The sequence below is a fragment of the Hibiscus syriacus genome, unplaced genomic scaffold (assembly GCF_006381635.1).
Source record: "Hibiscus syriacus cultivar Baekdansim isolate YM2019G1 unplaced genomic scaffold, ASM638163v2 tig00110325_pilon, whole genome shotgun sequence".
In the NCBI taxonomy this organism is placed as follows: domain Eukaryota; kingdom Viridiplantae; phylum Streptophyta; class Magnoliopsida; order Malvales; family Malvaceae; genus Hibiscus; species Hibiscus syriacus.
Genome location: NW_024062683.1, coordinates 123,793 through 147,489, shown reverse-complemented (window position 1 = coordinate 147,489; position 23,697 = coordinate 123,793). Strand labels below are relative to the sequence as shown.

The following is a 23,697-nucleotide window of genomic DNA, read 5'->3' as shown; positions in this document are numbered from 1 at the left end:
TTCATTATGTATCTTTTAGATAGAGATGTAATGAATCTATCCACTCCCCGATATCTTTCTTCTATACAATTATTGTTTAATATTTTCCTCACACTATTTTTAATATTGGTTTTAAATTTTCATTAAATCTATTCTCATTGACTATTAACATGAACAAAATTATTAAAAAAAATTATGAGCAAATTAAATTAAAGCTCCTTATTTGAATTTGTTTTGATTTTGTCTTCTTCATTTTCAATGTAATTATACTTTGCCCCCTCATTACTTATGGTTAATTATATTTTGTCTCGTTGAATTGGAATAATAGCTACGTCCTTGACTATTAGCTATCAGATTTGATTGTCAAAGGTCATATTAAAAATTAAAGATTATGAATTTCGAAAATTAATCTGACAGATAAAATTTTTGAGATATCGTGATATTTCTGAAGGATTTCTAGAAGGTCTCCTCAAAGGACATTATTCTATAAAAATCCTTATTAATAGAGATTTAATATTTTTAAAAGCTTATATTAAAAAATATAACAAAGTTTAATGATGGTCGTGCTATCTTTAAATTATCAAATAAATGAAAATGTTTATGCGTCAGTGTAGATAGAAAGAAATGTTTGACAGAATTAGATATTAATCAACACTATTTTTTAAAAAAAATTAACGGTGGAGGGCATAACACATCCACTTATTAAGGAAAGGGATGTGACCTAGGGTTGAAAATATATTATATTTAAATTAATTCGAATTTATATTTTTTTGTAAATGAGCTGAGTCGAATTTGAGTATTATTGAATTCGACTCGACTTGAAAATTTTAAATAAGGTTTGACTCGGCTTGAGAATTTATGAGTTTAAAATGTTTAGTTTAACTCGAACTCGAAACCATGAATTGAAGCTGAAAAAAATTCAAAAAACTTAAATAATAAAAACAAATCTTGAACTTAACTTAGTTGAAGCTTAAACTCGAACCTGAACCTTATGTATATGAAAACCTTATATTGTATTTTTTTTAAAATCAACACATAAATGTTAATTCTATTAATAATTTAATTTTAAAAAATAAAATTCCAATATATTATTTTTTCGAGTTATTTGTAAGTTTTTCGATTTGAGTATCAAGTAGCTTGTTTTGAACTCGAATCAATTTCCAACTCGAATCGAATATTTATTAAATTTTAATTAAATCAAAGCTCGAGTAATTCAAAATATGTTTTGTCTCATTTACAATCCTCCAACGGACATAGATAGTCAGTAGCATAGAGCCGAAGAAAGAAACATAAGAAATGCAATAGATTTGAAGAGTGTTTGGTATGGCTCATAAATATACCAGTAAAGAGGACAGGGGATGGAGCGGAGTGAGCGAAGCGAACATCAACTGTCCTTACAAAGAAAGTCTCGTTGTGGGGTTACGAATTATGTGGGTTGGGGGTGCGGGAGCGCAGCCTTCGCGGTACGGTACAGGGTTGATTTTGTAATTATGTACCAGGGTTTTTTTATTATAAATAGAGATGTAACATAGACCTAAAATATCATTGAATAAAATTTCTAGCGCCGCCTAGGCACCGAAGACGTAAACACATTGTCGAACCTCATAAAATTCTCGTGTTCTTTTGTTTTCTTTACCCGTTTTCGTCAAAAGAGGGCTTTCATGTGGCCTCATTCTTCACATTCGCTTCTGCTTAGTAGTCTTAGCTTGTTTTGTCAATTGCCACGCTTTGGGAATATTTAAAATAGATGTTTTATAGTTTAAAATTATTTACTAATATTTCAATAATTATAAATGACTAAAAGTTCTCGGTTGACATTTTTATTTTTCCTTAGGTTATGGATTCTATATTTATTAGGAGCAAAATTTCTCTTCCCCTCTCCCTAAATAAGAATTGTTTAAGAAAAATCATTTACTAATATGATATAACATCAATATTAAAAGAAAATAAATTGTCTAACTTTTAAAATTAGATATCTATTAAATTCTTAAATTCAAAAATCACGAGGAGAAAATTTGAATCGAATATTATTTAAATGATATGGACAAAAAATATCATTATATTTTGGGAGACTCGAGTCACTTCCATGTTATATATAAGTTCGTTCTTGATACTTGCAGTACCATTTTAACATTGAAGTGCACATGATTTATCATATATATTATTAAGCTGACGCTATAAAAAAATTAATGATTCAAATCAAAATAAATTAACTAAAAAATATGTAGGTTAAAATTATTAAAATTATATTAATAATTAAATTTATTAAAATTCATAATAGATGGATTCACACACTTGAAATTTAAATGGGCATTTTGCAAATAACCAATTTATTTGCACCCAAAATGTTGTGCTATAAAAAAGTCTACCGTAGCTCCATACTCTTTAAAGCCCATAAAAGAGGAGGTTAAAGGACAGAGGCATGAATAGGGATACAAATAGAGTTGGTAATATTCGATTATACTTATCAAATATACAAATATAAAGAATATACATATATGTGAGGTTCAATTATACTATATAATTATTTTTTTTGGTTTTATATAGATTTTTTAGTGTAGTGACATAAGAAAAATAGACGGTTGAGATTAATAGTAGAAAATAAAAATATATTTATCAGGAAGAAAAAAAATAAGAATTAATCGCAACCTTCTTTTTTCACTCATATATATATATAAGATTAAGATTTATTCACATCAACTGCAAAATTATTAGTTTTATACATTTTTAAGATCGTTGGATTTGTATAAGTAGATTGTTGAGATTATTTTTCTTTATTTATAAATATTTTCATTTGATACTTATAATCTTAACCATATATTTTTAATAGTCTATAACAATACAACTACAAAATTTCTATTTTTAAAATATATATATATATATATTCGGTCTATTTTAATAGATATAAGTATCAAGTAAACTTCCAAATAAAAAAGTTATTGGTAGATTATGTAAGGGGACAAGGACCCTCTATCACTTTCAAATAGTTCTCAAATTAATTAAGGTAAAATACATTATAATTTTTTTTCCAATGAATATCTTCTCATTTCTTATTTTTAAAATTATATATATATATGGAGAGGATCCAATTGTACAATTTTTTTTAATTTTACGTAAACTTAGCATAGTTACATAAGGAAAATAGATGGTTCATGGTTGAGATCAACAATGGAAAATGAAAAGATATTCACTGAAAAAAAAAGAGTTGATCTCAGTATTTTATTTCTACTCATCCAACGACGATTCTAAATTTAAGAACTCTAGGAATGAGAATATTCAATGTTGGACCCAACATATATATGTCTGTTTATCTCATATTCAATATAATTTATCATATTATCCGATTAAGAAAAAAATAGATATTTGTATCGTAATCCCATTACTTGTTTCACATGTAAAATATTATAGAAATATAATTCAATTTAACGAGACATAATGAGTGATTATATTATAGTAAACTTAAAAAATTATTACTCTCTAGGGCAACGTACGGCTACTTTGGACAATTCAGAAGGTGAGAAAGGAAAATGTACCGGCAAAGGAGCAAAACAACACAATCTTTCCACCCATATCTGTAACCAACAATAAATCCTTTGATGCATTAAATCTACATTCTTTAATGCATCAAATATGTTTAACTGCGTGGTAACCGGTAATTAAGCTATTCTCCATGTCAAAAGTGATTTTATATCTCGAGTCTCCATGATTTGTAGTTGCTGTTTTTGACACATTCCTTTTTCGAACAATGGTTTGTGGGGACAACACATGGGATCACATGGGCTGAGACAGTCAAACAACAGGGTAAAAATGAAGTGAAAGCAAGGAAGAAGAAGGTGAAACTGAAATAAATGTTAGCATGCATTGAGGATGATGGTGGTGCATGCAACCAGGGATGGATGGATCGAAGATCGAAGAGGTGTTGGAGTGTAGCCTTGTATTCTCGGAAAATTTAAAATATTTTCTTCGCTAATTTAATTTTGTACTCTTAAAATTTTATAATTTCACACCCCATGACTTCTTAAATTCGTATCCCTGATATAAATTCCTGCGTCTCTATATGACAAGAACAAAGACACAGCAGTGGAAAAGTTACAGGGTGAAGGGCATGCATTGATCTTTGCTCATCAAGGCTCCATCAAGCTTGCCTTGTTTGAGGAAAGAAAAAACCTAAGATGCCTATTTTCCTTCTCCATACACTCTTCTAGAAACTTACCCTCCTCTCCTAAATGGTATAAAAGAGCCTTCACTGAAAACAACACATGAAAACCTATAGTCACTGAGTCCCTTTGACAAAACTGGCTCTGTTGGAAGCTTTTTCTACCTTCTAATGGCAATGGCAAACATCAAACACCACACAGAAATGTTGAAATTTGCTTTTGTTTTTAGCAATTTAATTAAAACAGTGTGTGAATCACAACGTTGACAAGGTTGCTTGGAGTACTTTTGTCAGAACATGAATTGGCAAAAAAGTTAATGTAACCATTATATGAAGATCATAAAACGGAACGGACATGAATGAATGAATTATTAACCCGAAACTAAATTTGCATATTTAAATCTTCTGCAGCAATATCTGTCATATATGAATATCATTTATTCTTCCATGAATGAATGTATTTATTTTTTGGTTAACAACAATAATGGAAGCACAATGTTTAAGGAATTAAGTAGAATAAAGCATCAAACAAAGGAAAAAGGTAATTAGGGTCTTTGTGCAATCTATAAATCCCACCCTCCCATGTAATATCATCCTCATTGTAATCATCCAAAGACCTTCTTTCTCAATCTCTGTGTCTCTATTTTCCCTCACTTTCTTACACACACAAACAGACAAAAAAATGTCGACACTGAATCATCTTTTTGATCTCCCTGAGCAGATTTGCTATGTGCAATGTGGTTTCTGCACTACCATTTTGCTGGTAAAAAAAAGGAATGGATTAATATTGTATGCATGTTGAAGTGTTTTGGTCTCTCTTCAGCTGCTGATAATCTGGGTTTTTTCAAAATTGCAGGTAAGTGTCCCGAGTAGCAGCCTGTCCATGGTGGTTACAGTGAGATGTGGGCACTGCACAACCCTTCTTTCGGTCAATATGATAAAAGCTTCATTTGTACCACTGCAGCTTCTAGCTTCCCTAGGTCATGATGATGAGGTATATATTCATTATATATATAATGGCAATATATATGCTTATTAATTTATTATGCTTCTCTCAAGCAGCCAAAGGGAGTACTTTCAGAAGAAGTGGGTGCCCCTAGGAAGACCTCAGACAGGCGCAGCCCATCGTTGCTGAATTCTTCCGATAATGGAGATGATGATATAGTCCGCGTGAATCCCACAGTGAACAAGCGTGCGTTCTTTCTTTCTTTCTTTCTTTCTATCGTTTTTAAACTTCGATTTATAGCCAAGGATAGTTGGATACTGCTCGTTTCTTAACATAAAACAAGAAACTGAAGTAGCTTAATTATACATCAGAATTCTAATACTAGTTTAGTTTAAATTTTACAGCACCGGAGAAGAGGCAAAGAGCTCCATCAGCTTATAATCGCTTCATCAAGTAATAACAACTCCATATATATATATATATATAACAAGAATTTCTTTGACTTAGTAGTCAGTACATTTATCATATTTATAGATTGTTTCATTCTTGATGGCTGCAGAGAGGAGATAAGGAGACTAAAAGCTCAAAATCCAAACATTCCACACAAAGAAGCCTTCAGCACTGCTGCAAAAAATGTAAGTTTCAGACACCCAAAAGAATAAACAAGACGACAAACCAATCCTTTCCTGCATATATTTTCTGATCTAATATATATATATGTTTATGTCTTATATATGTCTTGATATTTCAGTGGGCCCAGTTTCCTCCCATGCACAAGCAGAACAAAGGAGAAGGAGAGAGTTGTGACCAGGAAGGAGAGGCATCATGGAACTCAGAGGCCGCTGAGGTTAATTAATTAGCTTTTCTAAAAAGTCTGATAATTTAAATGCTTTACAAGTACATCTATCTAGCGTAAACTGTTTTAGAGCAGTAAAATAGTACTGTACTCTCGAGTTCATGAGCATATATATCAGTACAAGACAAGTTTCAGACACATGCATGCATGCATGCTTATCCTTCTTCATGCCTTATGATTTCTAATATATGGGAATTAAGCTTACAAAGCAACAGTAATACAAATTAATTACAAAAAAGTTTTAAAGGCTGGTTTCCCCATTTCAAAGGATAGGGATAGGGGGTAGTCCTTTAATTGCAGTTCAACTACTACATGTAAAAAAATTAATAAGCTAGCCTTTTGGGGACACTTGAACATACTGTTGACACTTGGGTAGGTCCTTAATATTTGGGGCAATCTATGCCACTGAAAAGGGTTGCATGACTTTCTGTTGTGGCAAATTTCAGGTTCACATACAAGGCAATGATTTCCGTGAAAGAAAAGCAGCAAGGAGTTCCATTTGGGCCAAGTCACCGTTTGAGTGAAGTGAAAGAAGTATTAATTTCAAGCCCGGCTTGATTTTATTAGTATAAATTTTCTGAAGCATGCATATATAGTTGGGTTTCAATATCATTTTGCCCCTTTTGTGGGAGTTGCTCTTGGGAATGAAGAACTCTTCACTGCAAGCTGCCAGAGAGCTGTACCAGTGATTACTGACTGGCTTCAACAAACCAAAAAAACTTCAGAGTTTTTTAGAAATTCCAACTTTACTACTGCTGGTATCTTAGCTGGTTCTTTAAGATTTTAGTGACCCAAAAATGAAGATTTAACTAGTATTAACATCATGCAAAGTGAAACACTAATGATTATTTGCTTACCTATGAATTTAGATCCGTCTCTGCAATAATATTAACTGTCATTCAGTGCTTCCAGTACTGTTTCTTCCTTTCAAGACTTGGCTTCCTTTGAATGTACCTACCTGGGAAATCGAAAACCAAACAAATTATATTGCAATCAACACAATATATTGCAGAACAATATATACATATATATATGTACGGATATATGGAAATGCTGAAGATAAATGGGAGTTTAGGGTTGGGATTGTAGGGTATATGCTTCAACACGTACCCATGAAAAGCCTGTAGGAAGAGAAAGCACGAACATATGCTCGAAAGAAGTCCTTATTCTCCTTTTCTAGCTCTCTCCACACTGCAAAAACACATTAATATATGAAACGTTGAAACCCCAAAGTGCCGATGATGGCCTATACATAATCGTCCTCCTCTAACTTTTTTATCACCTGTGATTGTAATGCATGGCCGAATGCTTGCATAGTGTGCCAATGCCTTGACGCATTGTTGTTGGTTCATGTGAAGAAGCAAGCATCTCTCTATCAGATGCTGAACCTGGCCATGCAAAACCAGAAAAAAAACACGGTACTGGTTATAAACTACAACACGATGATTCGCTCAGTGCACAAGTTGGAAGCGAGATTTCACTAACCATCCTGATGTAGCTATGTGGGTGGCAATGAAGACAAGGAACGACATGGCAGTAGTTGTTGTGACAGTGTACCATTTTTTTTAGAACAGAAATGGACAAAAAACGAAGAGAATGCCAAAAGAAGAAAATAAAAAAAGAAGAGGAAATAGAAGTGCAAACAAAGCTGCAAAGGGAACGAGAGAGGGGGGGGGGATAATTAGAAATTTTATTTGAAGGACCAAATGTCGGGGAGAGCGACTTTTATCCAGATATAATCTGAGTGAAGGGTCAAAAGAGCATATGAAATCCAATCGGTAGATTCACCTTATCTTCACTCGAACCATGCACCGATCGCTGCATGCATTTTTGATCCCTCTAATGAATGCTCTCAAGGTTTTGGATCAATGGATTTCTGACCATACAAGCCGAGGGTGTTGCTTTTGTGTAGGAAACATGGGACACGTTTCTGGGGTTCGGTTGGTGACACAAACACAAGGCCACGGGGTGATTTTCAATTTGGTGTTTTGCACAAGCAATGGCTAACTCCATGGAGATCATCCTATTCAATTAGGACTACAACGTATTCGTAATTTAAAAATATAATTACTTTTAAAAAGTAAATTACAATATTACGTCCGTAACATCCGTAATTATCCGTAATTTGAGATCGTATCCGCAACTGCGATCACAAGATCAGTTTAGTGCTATGATTGAGATGCATTATTGGAGTGGGAGCTCAGAAATTTTTTATGTATAGTCAAGATCTGAAACAACGGTTCAATACTTTAACTTTTAATGAGTGACACACAGAGAGAAAGCGAGTGAGGTGTCTTCATGAGGTCTTTGGAAATTCTCTTGGTCCATAAATCTGCTTGAATAAGATTCATGGAATTTAATTAATAGTGGCTAAGCGAGTGAGGTGTCTTCATGAGGTCTTCATGGAATTTAATATATATATATATATATATTTCGGACATAAACATGTTAATTATAACAAAATATATTTATCAGGAATAGTTATTACACCTCTTACAAGAAACTATAACTTGTATACATTTTCGGTCGTCGAAATATATTTACTTGCAAACAATTTGTTGAGACACATTAGTTAATAATTAATAAAAAATTTGATTATAAGCAATTATTTAATGATTTTACAAACTGATGGAGTCAAGATTCTGACGTGATTCTACATGATCTAGAGTTTTTTTGTTTCTTAAATTGAATAAAGTTGTGTTGAGTTTTTTTAAAAGGTAAATTGGGTTTGGTCGAGTTCGAATTTAGAGTAAAAAAAAATCTTAATTTGCGATGATAGTGTAATTATCTCTTGTATACTTAGGGATAGTTGTAATAATATGCATGTGTTTATATTTTTCAATTAGGTTTATATTTTACCGAATAAAGATGGAAATTATATATGCCTTTGTGTCTGATCAGGTCGAGTATGAATTTTAGGTAAAAAAAATTTTGAGTAAGGTGAAACCTTCTTAAACTCGGATCGAATCAAATGATAAATGAAAAATATAATATTCAACTTAAGTTTATATAAATTGATAACTTGACCCGACCCTTCTAGCGAAAGTCTAAAAAAAAGCCTAGTTTAATGCTAAAAAATGATGGAAATAGACACGATCGAAAATACCTGAAATTTCTTTCCTTCCACAAACAGTAAACATGGCAGCCCCAAGCCGGTTTAAAAATCAAAACAAGCAAAGATTTTTCCTTCAAGTACAATAAAGCCCATTCTAACTCCTGTCCTCAGTTTCCAACGTCCTTGGAGAGACCACAAAGACGCAGAATAGCCCCCCATAGCTGCTTTGCATACACGCAACCAAAGAAAAGATGACACCTAGTTTCAATCTCACTACCACAAATAACACATAGCCCACTGTCCACGTGAATCCCCATTCGCAATAACCTCTCACGTGTAGGAAGTCTGTCAAGAATGGCCATCCAGACATAATGCCATGCTTAGGAATATGCCCCCAGACCAAGCAAGTTTATGCCAAGGTACCTTAGGCTGCAGCACTCGAATCTCCCTCCAAATACAGCAAGCCTTGAGGCTATCTCCACCACGCATTCCCCCAAATAACTGAAACGCCTTCGGTCGCAACTTCAAACTAACATTAATAGGGGTTACAACCTGCCATAAATTTTCATTCTTCAAAACATATGCTTGAATCCAAGCTACCCACAAAGAACCCTCACCAGCTAATATGTTCTTGATCAAATGGAGGAGACAAGCCTTATTCCACCAAGCCCACCCTCAGACCGCAAAAAAAAAAATCTGCCACCAACTAATCCTTGCCCCCTTGCAGCAGTATCAGCTCATTTCTAGAAAAATCGAGCACAAAGTTGCTCAATTCTTTTAATGACAGCCTGAGGTAAGACGAGTTGTCTACATCAATAGCTCAATGCTAAAAAAGACTGCCCTTATAAGCTGCAATCTACCAGCAAAACTAAGATGTCTGTTCTCTCAAGAGTTCATTTTTTCTTTAACTTTATCAATGAGCCCACTACAATCCTTCTCCGTAAGCTTCCTTGTGACCAAAGGCACACCAAGGTACCTCACAAGCAATTTGCCTAACTTAAAACCAGTAACATCCCTGATATGATCACATTGAGCAGTACTAACTCCAGCTATAAAGATTTCACTCTTAGCAGCATTCAATCTCAATCCAGACATAGTATAGAACTGATCCAAAATACATTGCACTCCAACAATATACTCCACATTCCCCTTACAAAAACTGAGCAAATCATCCGCAAAGCAGAGATGAGTGAGTCCAATTTTTTTGCACTTTGGATGATAGTTAAAATTCCCTTTCACAGCAACCAAATTAAGCATACAAAAAAGGACATTCATAGCTAGGACAAAAATATAGGGAGATAACCTATCTCTCTGCCTGATGCCTCGCGCTCGAAAATATCCCACAAGGCTCCCATTAAAAACAAATCTTGGAGTTGACAAGCAAGCCCAAATCTAGTCAATATATCTTTGAGGAAGTCCAGAGCAAGAAGAATGCTCCGCACAAACTCCCAAGAAAGAGAATCGAAAGTCTTTTGAAGATCAATCTTCAAAGCACACCGAGGAGAAATATTCTTCCTATCATAGCTTCTTACGATCTACTGAGCAAGCAACGTATTGTCAACAATGCTACGCCCTTTCACAAATGCAGTTTGTAAAGAGCTATCATTCCAGCAAAGATAGGGGACAACCAATTAACTAAGATTTTGGTTATAGTCTTGTACACCACCGAGCAGCAAAATATAGGGCGAAAGTCCTTGACCACAGCAGGGTTAGGAATTTTCGGGACAAGGACCACTGCAGTAGAGTTGAAAGCATGAAGCAGAGAGGATGTATCAAAGAAATACCTTATTGCAACAAGGAAATCATTTCCAACAATAAGCCAGGCAACCTTGAAAAAAATAACCCGTATAGACATCCGGACCAAGGGCTTTATCCTTCCCCTGACTCCAAATAGCATCCTTTATCTCCATATCAGTAATGTCCCAGCTTAACACATCCGAAGCCCCTGAGGCAAGACAAACTGAAGAAGTTCCTTCAATAAACCAGGATCACCACCCCTCACATGACTATCAGCAGAACCCAATTGCTTGAAGAAAACGTCCACTACCTCAGCAGACATACTTTCAAAAGTATCAAATTATTACGTATATTTAAACCCTTCTACAACGGTTGCTCATCTGCAAAGGATGACAACACTATTTGGCATTCGAGCTGTTGATACTTTGGGTCACTATCTTGGACTCCCCCTTCATATCTGTAAAAACAAGACTCAAACTTCTGGTTATTTACAGGATAAATTGCTTACTAGAATTACTGGTTGGACTAAGCGATTGTTGTCGTTTTGGGGACATGAAGTTTTTCTTAAATCAGTCGCGCAGGCGTTACTACAATATGCTATGTCCTTTTATCTGCTTTCATATCATCTTCTTGATGAGATGACGGCTGCCATGCGCCGATACTGATGGTCTAGGGAGGCTTCTAGCCGTGGCTGGCCGATGATTGCCTGGGATACTATTTGTTCGCCCAAACGTCTTGGGGGACTTGGTCTTGGGGATTTTGCCTCCTTTAATATGGCATTAGTTGGTAAACAGGTTTGGAGATTAGCCACAAACCCAACTTGCCTTCTGTCTCGAGTTTTGCGTGCAAAGTATTTTCCTCGTGGGAATATTCTTGGTGCCAAATTGGGCAACAATAGCTCGTACGCTTGGAAGGGGATTTATAAAACTCTTCAAGACCTTTCGGGTTGTCTTTACGGACGTATCGATATAGATAGTTCTTTGAATTTAATTAATGATAAAAGGGGTGGGTCAATGATTGTTACTTTAACCGGTGACTATACTGATGCGCCTCACTTGGAGTTATCTGGACGTGACTTCATGTTACCTGCTTCTCCTATTTGGGATGAAACGAAGGTACGAACCACTTTTTCTCCTCTGGATGCCGAGCTGATTCTCTCCACTGTGATTGCGCCGGTAACTGATGAGCCATTAATTTGGGGCTATCATGATTTAGGACGTTATTCTGTGCGATCGGGTTATTGGTGGCTTTGTAGTAATGTCCCCAGGCTTGAAAATTCTTCTAGAGTGTGGAAGTTAATCTACAAACTGCAAGTCCTCCCTAAAATTCGTATTTTTGCCTAGCATGCTGTTCATGGTGGTCTCTCGGTAGGGGTGCGTCTACGGGTTAGGGGAATCGATGAGGGGATTTGTCCTATCTGCCTTAGAGCTGAGGAAATTGTTGTTCATGCCTTAAGAGACTGCTGGTATGCTAGGGACACTTTGTTAGCGGGTGGTTTTTCTAGGGCTGTTGTATCTTGTCCGGCTGCGTCGCCGCTTTTATGGTTTTAGACCTTAATGGTGCTGATGGATGTGGACTGTCTTGCACGTTTCTTTGGAATGTGTGGAATGGCCGAAATGCAAAGGTCCATGCGAATACGTTTCGACCTTCATGGGTATTAGCTATGCATGCAAATCTGTTACATAAAGAGTTTCTTCTAGCACGAATGACTGGCAATACTATCTCTCGGCCTATACTTTCTTCCGGCCAGACTTCCAATCCTCCATCTGCGACAACGACTTGGCGGCCACCTCTTCCGGGGACTATCAAGATTAATGAGGATGGAGTTTTTGACTCCTTCAGTCGTATGGTTGTGGTTGGGGTCGTAGCCCGTGATTCTTCTGGCCAGGTTTTAGGAGGCATAGCTTCGGTCCCAGGATGTGGCGAGGCAGGGCTGGCGAAGATCCATGCCTTTATTGCAGGACTACGTTCGGCACAGGATAACTCTTGGTCCAAGGTGCTTTTTGAGACTGACTCTGCTTTGTTGGTCAATAAAGTTACTTGTACTGCGGAAGACTTGTCTACTTTGAGTTTCCATCTTCAGGATGATTGTAGGATTTTGGCTAGTCATAAGGATTATGTAATTCGTTATGTTCCTCGTGATTGTAATGTTGTGGCCCAAGAGTTGGCTTCTTGGGTGATTCGCTCTAGTTTTTTGTTGTATTTTGACTCGGTTTGTTCCAATATTATTTCTATGGTTGTATAGAATGATATTGGTTCACGTAATATATGTTTAAGGTACTCAATTTCATCACCTTCACCTTATCAGATATTTCCCTTTTCAATACCATATGCTCAAGCTCAAGCCCTAAAAATAAAAAAAATATGATCTTTATACGAAATCTACTCGAGAAATACGTGGTACATGGGCCACATCAACAATGTTTTCAAATACCCAAAAAGAAGATACAGGTATATGATTGATACAAATATGCTTATGTTAGGATACAGGTATATGTTCGTGTTCAACACAAGTGTTCAAAGAAAAATGAAAATTTCAATGCCAAAGTGATTGGTTTTATTTAACTAGAAATATCAAACATGAAATTAACATGTCGTACTTTAGCATACTCGGCCCAAAAGTAAGTATGATCAGATTCTTCTTCTATTGTCCACTCGTGGTTTTTTGGGAGTAGGTCCAGCTTGCAAATGCTCGGTGTTTGATTGAATCTAAAGCAAGCAAATACGGAAAATAGGGGGGATGTTATATTACTAAGAAAATATAAAATAACTACTTTATATAATTCCCAAAGACAAGAAAATCATGTTGTTCAGAGATTTATCACCTTATTGAGTTTCTCCCTGACCGTTTTAACTGTCTGATTCATTGACTGGGAGGGGAAGTACTCCTGAAAGCAGTCCCGATATCAGCAAAGAGCAAATGATTATCAGACAAACCCCACAATCATGTATAAACATCTGAACTTCCAACTCCAAAAGATTCAAATAGAGTAACGAAAAAAGGGATAAATCAAAATACTGACAGAAGGTATAAACTAATTCTAACCAGATGACGCCGACATTCAATCTTAATTAGACATTGCCACCTATAACACTAGGATAATACTATTAATTATTAAAAAAAACCAAAATAAGAGCAGAGTGAAAATGAAAATACTGACAGGTATTAGGCTCACTACCCAGAAAATATAAGGATAAAGAGAGTTATACAACCGGCATTCAAAATTTTTTAATGCAAGAATCTTCAACTGTTGGATAGTTAATTTGGGTATAATGGCTGAAGGGGAAAACTTCCGTGACATTTCTTTCTCCAAGTAAAACTTATATGTAGAATTTCTTCCATACATTAAGAAACCAAGGTATGAAAAACTAACTAGCCATGGAAGAGAAAGAAATGGCTTGTAATTAAAGAATTATAGAAAAAGTAAATAAAGCAGGGGTGAAAGTGAGAACATGCAAACAGTGAACTAACACATATCTATATTAAAATTACACTAATCACAAAAGATGTTACATTTTTTCCTCTAGTGTTTCAAACATATTAGGTTATCTCAATAAGAATTAGGACAGATGCACAATAAAAGAATATAGTAAAATACTCGAGTGACATGTATTCTGTTCTAAATTCATCCAACTTGGGTCAGCAACTGAAAGTTGGTTAAGCTATAAGCTTAGCCTTACAACTTACTTCATCTTATACTCAAACAACTACTGAGTTACCATGGACTGCTAGTAAAGTTCGCAAGTCAAATAGTAATAAAGAAAGAAGAGAGAAAGAAAAGGAGCTCAGTTTTATATTCAAACAGAAAATAAGTCAAAGCATGGGACAGCGTTCTTAAAAAGTAATCCAGACCTGGTCAGATGAAACTCTTGTTATAGGAGCATTCTTACTGTGAGACTCGTACTCTGAATCTCCAAAATTCCTATCAAGAGGAGAAACAACAGTTTATGCTGATAAAGAATGCAAAAAAGGCAACAATGATGAAGATGGCAGTACGAATTTCAACAAAGTACTACCTCAACCTAGAATTTATCTGATTAGGAATATGATGAGATGAAGCCGAAAGTGATGGAGCTTCATTGGAAGGGAGCAGGGGATGAACTGGTTGCCCCTTAGATCTTTGAGCTGATATCACAACATAACGACATAAAATATGTGAGAATATTTAATCACAACTAGCAAACAGTTCTATTTGAAACATGTAAATTCTTTTTTGCATTTATAAATAAAGATAGCTACACTAAAATGCTAACTTTTTAGAATAATATAAAAGCTTACGATTCAATCTTGCGAGGATTTCTTTTCTTCTGCCTTCTAACTTATCCTTCGTGTCATCAAGGCTCTCAAATTCAGGAGCATATGAGACCTGCAAATGGTTCCCCAAGAAGACAAACTCGTCCAATTTTCTCTTCGCAAACCTATATGACGTTTTATAGTTAATAGAATATAAACTCAGTTATCACCAATCTGCATGGTCACCACTACAAAAGAGCTTTCCAGCAGCAGTATATTCTCAACCAAGTACATGAAAGTGTGATAGTTATAGATTAAAAATGTTAAAACGATCAAGTTTAAAAACCTGGCATTGCTGATGAGTCGAAATTTGATCCAATAAACATCGGTAAACTGCTCACAATCTTCTGCATCCATTGGTTTACATCTGAAAGGCAAAACAAAAATGGACCATAGGCATCATCAAAATTCAAATAATAAAAAATAGAAAGCGAACAAAAGGTAAAATTAAATGGAATGAGAACTTACTTACTCTTCAACGTCTCCGTAATTAGCAAAGAGTTTCAACAAATCATCGCCACATCCCAACGCGGGAACGTTCCTCACAATCAAATATCTATCGACCAACACATTCAATTTTCTTTTAAAAGGGATAATTTTTTGTTTCTAGTAAGCTAGTTTTCGGCCTCAACTATTTCAGTTTTAGGGCTTTCTGGTGATTTTGATGATGAATTAAACGAGCTTCACATTCTTCAACTACATTAGTAAAAAAAAAATTATCGACGAAACAAGTGGAGATTGAACAGTGAAAGGATTCACCTGGATTCGTCGCAGACTGTGTAGACTCTAACCGCCGGCTGGTCATCTTTGTAACGAGGCATATTGGAAATTGTTTGTCACTTTTTACCTCCAAAACTCGGCGCCAGTACCAACCCTTCGATTCCCGCAATCTGAATGCTTCCTTTTCTAAATATTTACATGAATACCATTTTCTCTTTGGGCTTTTTCCTTGATGAATAAGTAATGGAACTGAGACATTGGATCCATACCGAGAAGGCCAACACCACACCGAAAGTTACCCAAAGTTCGATGTACTTGTCTGGTTCGGTTTGTCCGAACCCGACCCAACACTCTAACAACCAAACTTGATTTCAATCTGATCTGAATTTAACAATATTTTTATTTTTTCAATTCCACTTTAAATTTTAATTAAAAATAAAAATTTGAACTAATTGTATTTAACATAATTTTTTATCAGAATAAAAAATAATTGATTAAAATATTATTTTATTCAATTTAATTAACATAAAATCAAAATAAATTCTAATATAATATTATAATTAGAATTCTAGTACTAAGTTTTAAAATTTTTTTATTAAAAAATAATTAATAATATATATAAATATATATTTTCATAATTATTCTAGAATGAGATTAAGTGAAATGAATCTTTCTTAAATCTAAATTCGATCCGAAATAAAAATGAATTTTATAAAAAAAAAAACTAACCTTATCAAATTGAATCACATGAACCTCTCGTGTGTGTGTGTGTGTTGTCATCCCGTGTTATGCAAATATTAGCATTGTATACGTATGGACATATGACATTTTCACACATAGCTCCCAAAAACTACTTTCAGCGGAGCAGAACATACCAAACTAGAAACGACAATATCTTCGTCCTTTTCTCTCCAATAATTTAATTCAAATTATTGATTTTTTAATTAAATCAAATTAAATTTAGTTCTAATTTTAAATACAGATTAAATTAAATTAACATTGAAATTCAAGTTAATTAACAAATCTAACCACAACACTTTAATTTCTCCATTCTTTGCCATTACTTCACATATAACTTGTCTTCTCTTTGATGAAATTGCATTTGATAAGTGGGTTTAATTTAATGTAACGAAACTGTTGCATTATACTTTAAAAATGGGAAAAGTAGGTGCATTAAACTTGCATAATCGGCAAGTTTCTTCTTACATTTCTTATTGAATCTTGACTCTTGTTCTTGGATTTGGTCGGCATTTTGATGTAATGTCTTTTTTCACGTTTATTGCAGCGAAAGCAAAGATCGAAAGCCGCCCTCAGCTTTATTTCTCAGCCTGTTTTCAAGTCTGATAAGCTAAAATAGCTAAAAGAACTTGACATCCAAGAATGTGTGTTCAATGGATAAGGTTAGTTCAACCTTGATAACAATAATGCGTGATCTTCATGTGTAAATCAATTCATGAATAAAATATTTCAATCAAATCGATAGTTATATGGTATGTCAAAATGTACCTGACTCTTTATCTGTCTTAACTGCATATGAAACTGTATGGCGTTGCTTTGAAGTTGTTTGATAAAATGGCTTAGCGGCATTTAGCTGTTTGGAATTTCATATCATGGGATTCAATCATTTTTGTTGTTTTTTGTTTTTTTTTTGTCAAGAATGATTTGTTGTCTGATGATCTTCTATTATATAGGAGGATTAGTTTTTTTACGAAAACATGGTTGGATTCAGGGAGTGTTCAGATTCAGTCAGCTCTATTGATATGTATGGTAGGGATGTAAATAAACAGAACGTTCGTTTAATTGTTCATATAATGTTTGTTTATAAAGTTAAATAAACGAGTATCAACAAAATTTTTATATTAATTTAATAAACGAACATGAACAAAGTTGTGTTTGGTTCGTTTATATTCACTAACTAACTCATTTATAAGTTCATTTATTGACTCGTTTATAAACTCTTTTACCTGATTCTTCTTTTTCTTTTCTTTCTTTTTACATTTTAAATATTGGTCAAGTTAGGGACTAAATTGATCATAGGATGAATTTTGAAATTCAAACTGTCAAGCCTAAGGAGGTTAAGGACTAACGGTGTAATTTCTCCATTTTTCTTTGACTTGCAAATAGAAGAGAAAATTGTGTAACTACTACGTTCACGAACACTAAACGAAAATATTCATAAATATTAAATAAATATATCTACACACGCTAAATGAACTAAACACAATACCTTCAAAAGTAGACAAAGGAACACAAACGTGATATGTAAAATTTAAACAAATACATGTCAAACATGTACACCTTTAGAAACAAACAAACAAACATGAACACAACCTTATTCGTTAAAACTCGGTTCGTTTACACCACATGTATGGAAAATATTGTGACCTTGAAAGTTGTCTCTCTGTCAGTATATGAGAGTAGTAAGATAACTTTGGCGTTTGTATCTCCTCAATAACCTCCTTAATAACTTTGGGGTTTCATTTCCAGGAAACTAAAACGTGTTTGTGAAGTAGCACAAATTAGGGGAAACGACGGCGGCGGCGGAATTGAGAGAACTAAGAGATGGCCAATCACTATTATCATCAAAGCAATGTCATTGCGGTATCAACACCGTCAACATCTTTGAACTCACTCTCTCCATTGTTGCTCAGAGGAAATCATAGTTTCTTCAGAAACAAGAAGATTGCTCTGGAGAGATCTCTTGTGTTTGAAAGAAAATCGACAGGAAGCTTGAGAAAAAACAGAGGAGGAGAATACGCGGTGGTTGTTGCTTCAAGCGGCAACGTCGCGGCTTCTGATCTCTGGGATTCATGGAAACCTCAGAAAAATTATTCGGCTCCTTCACTCAGCGGCATCCTTTGGCCTTCTGCAGGTTAGTTCACTGCTGAAAAATTAAGATTCTCAAGAACAATGCAAATTGAGGGAGTGATTAAGGAGTTAGACGTTGTTGATTAATCAAGTTGTGAAGACCAATGTATGATAATTTTAATGCACAGGAGCGTACGCTGCAATGGCGATATTGGGAAAGATGGATCAAATTTTAGCACCAAAAGGGATTTCAATGACGATTGCTCCTTTAGGGGCGGTTTGTGCGGTACTGTTTGCTTCACTCTGCACCTTTTGCTTAAATCTTCTAAATGCCAGTCACTTTAGATTGAAGCCTTTGAAAGCGAGAAATTATTATATAAACCTTTTTTATTCCGTCGTTTATGATTCTAACCACCGCTAAAAATAACATACATCATTTTTTTTGAATAGTAACACTAGTAAACACAGAGTAAGTGATATTCTAAGTCAGGTCCCTCCAATAAAAAGCTTCATCAGGTGGCATGGACGGACGCAGTAATTTTTGTCAAGAGTACAAATATAAACAATTATATTAAAAATTTAATCTACGAGATTATAAAATTTCAAGGGATGTGAAATCAAATAATTCATATAAAATATAATAAAAATACCTCATATATAAAGGAATTTAAAATTTCTAAGAGATGCGCCCGCAACCCAACACCCTCCTCGATTCAGGTTATCTAAAGTGGGGATCCAAATTACATGAACAGTGGGTATTACATATAAAGGATCTTGTACTCATGCCTCAGAATTTCCCTCGCAAGCAGAGGATAGGGGCCAAGTGCATCCTCATTATTTTAGAAATTTGGTTAAATTTAATTTAATGTATTAAGGAAAAAAGAAACAAAATTACAATTTTTACATACCCATTATTTTTAAGAAAAAAAATTAAAATTTTGGACCTCCATTCTTAAATTTCTGGATCCGCCGCTGCTCGCAAGCCACGTAAAACAATATCATTATAATTCTCGAAGTCATGCAGGATAACAATATCAAATAAAATAAAAGGAGTAGTAAGGTCATAAGTTAATTCTTAACTAAAATTTGAAAATTTTACTGCCATAATTAATTTTTTCATGTAAATATGGAAGTAGGTGGTTACTTGGAGTAAATTATAAGTGAATTAAGGAGGTGAAGAAAAAAGATGATGTAAATGATCTTTAGCGATTTGATCATAATTAGATAACATGATAAGAAACTTTTTGATTTAAATATATTATGCTTAAGAACTGTTTTGTGAGTCGGCTTAACACCGAGCTAGTTATAGCGTACAGCCAGTTATAGAACAATATATAGTATAGCTTCTTCTTTTATAAATTGCACATTCAATAACATTAAGATTGATGCTTTCATAAAATAACGCCAAAACCTATTATAATGTTAAAACAATGATATCAAACGTTAATGGAGGCTTGTTAATCCAACAGAAAACAAAGCAGCAAATTTCTCCATTTCATGCTTCTTCAATGCCAAACCAACCTCAACTCCTCCATTTCCACCTTTACTCTCCGCCATGAAAACAGCTTCATCCCTCTCAATGGACACAATCTCCACCTTCTTGATCGTACTATTCAGTCCGAAATCCGCCTCGTAGACATTCAATTTGGGTGATCCAGCAACGATGATTAACTGCGTACCAGGTAATTTTGGAGCGTAAAAATTCGTAACCTTCATTTCAGCACCTTCAAGAACACCCCTTTTCACCTTCTGCACCAATTCACTCACCATATCTATAGCAAAGGCGAAACCCTCTTCTCCCATGAACTTCCCTGCTTCCGCAGAGTTCGAATAATTCACGACGCAGTTACCGAAGTACGTCGGCGGAGCCGGAGGGTCCAGACGAGCCCTGCAATCGACTCCGAAGTCGATGACGACGTCTCTTTGGCCTTCTCCTTTTGTTTTAACTAGACAGGTTGTTGTGTAAGCAAGCGTGAGGACGAAACTCGAGAGGTAAAGTTGTTGTTTCATTTCCCCATTGGTGGCCTTCTTTCTGAGTCCATTGATGTCTTTGTTACTAAACTTGAACGTGGCTCGGACAACGTCGTCGGAGATCGGATCGAACTCGTCCGGGATTCTGAAACTTCTCGTATTGGACACTTGATACTCAGCGAAAATATCTCGCCATTGATTCAAGAAAAGTGTGTCCAGTCCCGATGGATCTTTGATGATACTCCTATCGAATGATGGGGTTAGATCGGGTGGCAATTCGTTATTAGTATTATCATATTTGCATAGATAAGCCCATGACCTCATAAACATGCTCGCGATTTTTCCGTCGAAAACCGCATGGTGCGCCGCTGTGCCGATGCAAAATCCTCGACCCGGGAATAGTGTTATTTGCAAAGCGAGTATTTCCGCTTTATCGTCGGACAAAATCAACTGAGGTGCCAAAGGATGCAACTCATTTGCCTTATGCATTTCATTGCTGATTAAGGTATCAAAGTTGGCTACGTTTGATACAGCAACCGTGAGACTAACACTGTCGTTGGGAGTGTATGACACGACGGGTTTGGAGGCGTTCGATGGCCATTTCAGGTAGCCGGCTATCGGAAGGTAGTGAGAAAGTGCGAAAGAAAGAGATTGCTTCAGTCGGGGGAGGATTTCTGAGTTGAAATAGGAAAGTGTGGAATGGGACTCACTGAGTTGGTACAAGTATAGGCTTTGAACGGGAGGGAACTTGAACCAATACGTATCGAAGAAAGTGACTGGGAGGCTGAACTCGTTGGCTGAGTTTGGTGAATCGGGTGAAGGGGTGACTCGAGTGATCTCATATATTTTAACTGTGCTTTCGGATGTTGCCATAGCTGATAGAGTTTTAGGGAAGAAGAAAGTTGTTTTGGCACATGGGATTTGAAAGGAAGAAGGGAGTATTTATAATGAATACGCACGACTGAAGCTAACCCAGATAAGAACTCCGATGTATGTTGTATTGACCGTGTACGTTGACCCCTTGATAATAGTTTCGTAAATAAACCATACTTCAACAAAGAGACCTTTTTTCTTTTCATTTTTCCTTTTCATAGGAATTTTAAATTTATATACATTTCACTCCCCTCTATATACGAATAGCAGTATCAAAATACTTATACTTCATTTCTTTTTTTTCTTCTTATATTGATATTTTATAAAATTCATCGAAATTATAGAAAATGTATTTAAAGGTTCCACATTCTAATACTTCAATCACCTTTAACGGTCTTCCGATGAAACTAGTTTTAAAATAAATTGTTCAGTCTTTTTAAAAAACATTTTTACCGTTTAAATTTTCAAACATCTAAAAAACAAGAAAGCTTCAAACCTCCAAATATATATATATATATATATATATATTAGTTTAGTTTTTTGAGTTAAAAAATATTTTAAAAAAAATTAAAAAAAATAATAATAAAGTATGATAAAATGAGTTCATCGGTGTTTAAGGTGATCGTAATAGATGTAAGAGAGTGACAATTTTGACCACATAAAAGCAAGTGAAAATCCCTAACTTTGATGAAAAATAATAAAATGAAATAAAATATTTATTTTTTAGTTTCCAAGTCAATACCATGTCAGCACCAAACTATCACCTAAAATCAATGTTATTAAAATTGGATCGGACCGATTGGTTCGACCGATTGAACCGTGAATCGATGACCTGTCTAATCCGGTTAACTTTCAAAACCGGCTGAGAACCGGTAAAACCGGGGTGAACCGGCTGAAACCCGGTGTGAACCGTCGGTTCTCTTTTTTTTTCTTTAAAAAAAATTAAACCAAACGACTTCATTTGTTAAACGAGCCGAGTCAAACTTGAGTACTGCTGAGCTCGACTCGAACTCGAAAACTTTAAAAGTAAGCTCAAGTCGACTAAGAAACTCACGAGCTAAAAATTATCAAGTTCAACTCGAACTCGAAATATAATATTGAAACTTAAACTCGAAAAGGCTCGAACTCAAAAAAAAATTACAAACTCGATTGAAGCCTGAAATTCGAGCTCAATTAAAGCAAAAGAATAGTTCGCTTTGTGCTCACCAAAAGGCTCCATGATTTTGAATGTCAAATTACCTCTAGTATTTATAGAAGTCAGTTAGGATGCTCTTCTATGTTTCTTAGCCATGTGGGATTGTTTTGTTCTCATATTTTTGCTCTTTAGACTTTTTGGATGCTCTTCTATGTTTCTTAGCCATGTAGGATTGTCTTTTTAAAAAAAAATTAAACCAAACAACATCGTTTGTTATTATTTTTTTCAACCCCAAATTTATTTTTTGATTATAGTTATATACTTTTATTTATTATTTAATATTTTTTACCTTAAATATTATGTTGTAGTTGATTTGAATCATTTTGTTTCACTTGATTTTATGTTTTTTAACTTATATATGTTATAATATGTTATGATTTTGTTCAAGGTCCGATCCGGTTTTAAAAACATTGCCTAAAACTACTATTAATAATTTAACAGTCTAATACTATATATTAAATTAAAACAATATTTGTAAAAGTTAATGATAAAATTAATATAAACCCAAAAATTCAAAAGCATTCGGAGAAATTTACCCTAATATGGATCCGATACTAAAAATCAACCTTCAAAAGGCGCTGTTGGTGCACCAACCCAAACACAGCCGCCGGCCGAACAGAATTTAGGAGTCGTGGTGGGATCCTAACGAATAACCTTTGGAAAATGGACAAAAAGGAAGTGGCCGTGTTAGGTATGAATAAACTACAATTTTGTTGATTTTTCTTTTTATGGTAGAATTGCACTACAAAGTAAAAGGATCCTTTTATGAAATAAAATATTAGAAAAGGTAAAAGACTTTAATAGCCAAAGACGCCCTACCAAATTCCATTTTCTCAACTTGGATGATTTGTTCACGTTACATCTAATCCTATATCCAAAGACGCATTACCAAATTCCATTTTCTCAACTAGGATTTTTCACACTACGTTAAATCTAATTATATTATATATATCACATATTACATTAATAATTAAGCACGTGTAAAATTGGCATATCAACAATATGTATTATTTGTTATCTAATTACGATTTTTTAACATAAGATATTTTGATCAAAAATTAAAATGTCGTAATTAAAATGCTGAAAAAACAGAAACTAAAATGATCA

At 34.7% G+C, this 23,697-nt stretch overlaps 5 protein-coding genes across 6 annotated transcripts; 2 read left to right on the top strand and 3 right to left on the bottom strand.

Annotated features, from left to right (window-relative positions):
* Positions 1-4,817: 4,817 nt before the first annotated feature.
* Positions 4,818-6,500, top strand: LOC120118055 (axial regulator YABBY 4-like). Its single transcript, XM_039138200.1, has 7 exons — positions 4,818-4,898; positions 4,992-5,129; positions 5,195-5,327; positions 5,486-5,534; positions 5,641-5,716; positions 5,833-5,928; positions 6,384-6,500. The coding sequence occupies exons 1-7, from the start codon at positions 4,818-4,820 to the stop codon at positions 6,459-6,461; spliced, it is 651 nt and encodes a 216-aa protein (XP_038994131.1). The 3' UTR covers positions 6,462-6,500.
* On the bottom strand, positions 5,548-7,567 carry LOC120118056. Of its 2 annotated transcripts, none has more exons than XM_039138203.1 (6): positions 7,423-7,567; positions 7,220-7,325; positions 7,048-7,128; positions 6,795-6,895; positions 5,628-5,705; positions 5,548-5,567 (listed from the first exon to the last, which is right to left on the bottom strand). In XM_039138203.1, the coding sequence occupies exons 1-4, from the start codon at positions 7,495-7,497 to the stop codon at positions 6,837-6,839; spliced, it is 321 nt and encodes a 106-aa protein (XP_038994134.1). In that variant the 5' UTR covers positions 7,498-7,567; the 3' UTR covers positions 5,548-5,567; positions 5,628-5,705; positions 6,795-6,836. The 2 variants fall into 2 exon arrangements, with proteins under 2 accessions (XP_038994134.1, XP_038994133.1); XM_039138202.1 differs by having other exon boundaries at positions 5,628-5,702.
* A 5,767-nt stretch (positions 7,568-13,334) lies between these two features.
* Positions 13,335-15,929, bottom strand: LOC120118054 (RNA-binding protein 48-like). The gene is made up of 8 exons (XM_039138199.1): positions 15,783-15,929; positions 15,496-15,579; positions 15,310-15,390; positions 15,009-15,148; positions 14,747-14,855; positions 14,583-14,652; positions 13,555-13,617; positions 13,335-13,438 (listed from the first exon to the last, which is right to left on the bottom strand). The coding sequence occupies exons 1-8, from the start codon at positions 15,842-15,844 to the stop codon at positions 13,361-13,363; spliced, it is 687 nt and encodes a 228-aa protein (XP_038994130.1). The 5' UTR covers positions 15,845-15,929; the 3' UTR covers positions 13,335-13,360.
* Positions 15,930-18,280: 2,351 nt separating this feature from the next.
* On the top strand, positions 18,281-18,972 carry LOC120118068. Its single transcript, XM_039138209.1, has 2 exons — positions 18,281-18,615; positions 18,740-18,972. Exons 1-2 carry the CDS (start codon positions 18,306-18,308, stop codon positions 18,970-18,972), a joined length of 543 nt encoding a protein of 180 aa, XP_038994140.1. The 5' UTR covers positions 18,281-18,305.
* Positions 18,973-19,979: 1,007 nt separating this feature from the next.
* Positions 19,980-21,429, bottom strand: LOC120117971 (phenolic glucoside malonyltransferase 1-like). Its single transcript, XM_039138119.1, has one exon. The coding sequence runs from the start codon at positions 21,393-21,395 to the stop codon at positions 19,995-19,997; it is 1,401 nt and encodes a 466-aa protein (XP_038994050.1). The 5' UTR covers positions 21,396-21,429; the 3' UTR covers positions 19,980-19,994.
* Positions 21,430-23,697: the final 2,268 nt, after the last annotated feature.

What these genes read in the sequence shown, in the direction of transcription:
- LOC120118056 (XM_039138203.1), bottom strand. Translation starts at nt 7,497, where the DNA reads ATGGTACACTGTCACAACAACTACTGCCATGTCGTTCCTTGTCTTCAT. An exon ending in GCCATGCATTACAATCACAG is followed by an intron (nt 7,129 to 7,219) that starts GTGATAAAAAAG and finishes GTGTTTTTGCAG; the next exon opens with TGTGGAGAGAGCTAGAAAAG. An exon ending in TTCCTACAGGCTTTTCATGG is followed by an intron (nt 6,896 to 7,047) that starts GTACGTGTTGAA and finishes TCGATTTCCCAG; the next exon opens with GTAGGTACATTCAAAGGAAG.
- LOC120118054 (XM_039138199.1), bottom strand. Translation starts at nt 15,844, where the DNA reads ATGCCTCGTTACAAAGATGACCAGCCGGCGGTTAGAGTCTACACAGTC. An exon ending in AATTACGGAGACGTTGAAGA is followed by an intron (nt 15,391 to 15,495) that starts GTAAGTAAGTTC and finishes TTTGCCTTTCAG; the next exon opens with ATGTAAACCAATGGATGCAG. An exon ending in CGACTCATCAGCAATGCCAG is followed by an intron (nt 15,149 to 15,309) that starts GTTTTTAAACTT and finishes AACGTCATATAG; the next exon opens with GTTTGCGAAGAGAAAATTGG.
- LOC120118055 (XM_039138200.1), top strand. Translation starts at nt 4,818, where the DNA reads ATGTCGACACTGAATCATCTTTTTGATCTCCCTGAGCAGATTTGCTAT. An exon ending in CCCTAGGTCATGATGATGAG is followed by an intron (nt 5,130 to 5,194) that starts GTATATATTCAT and finishes GCTTCTCTCAAG; the next exon opens with CAGCCAAAGGGAGTACTTTC. An exon ending in GGAACTCAGAGGCCGCTGAG is followed by an intron (nt 5,929 to 6,383) that starts GTTAATTAATTA and finishes GGCAAATTTCAG; the next exon opens with GTTCACATACAAGGCAATGA.
- LOC120117971 (XM_039138119.1), bottom strand. Translation starts at nt 21,395, where the DNA reads ATGGCAACATCCGAAAGCACAGTTAAAATATATGAGATCACTCGAGTC.
- LOC120118068 (XM_039138209.1), top strand. Translation starts at nt 18,306, where the DNA reads ATGGCCAATCACTATTATCATCAAAGCAATGTCATTGCGGTATCAACA. An exon ending in CATCCTTTGGCCTTCTGCAG is followed by an intron (nt 18,616 to 18,739) that starts GTTAGTTCACTG and finishes TTTAATGCACAG; the next exon opens with GAGCGTACGCTGCAATGGCG.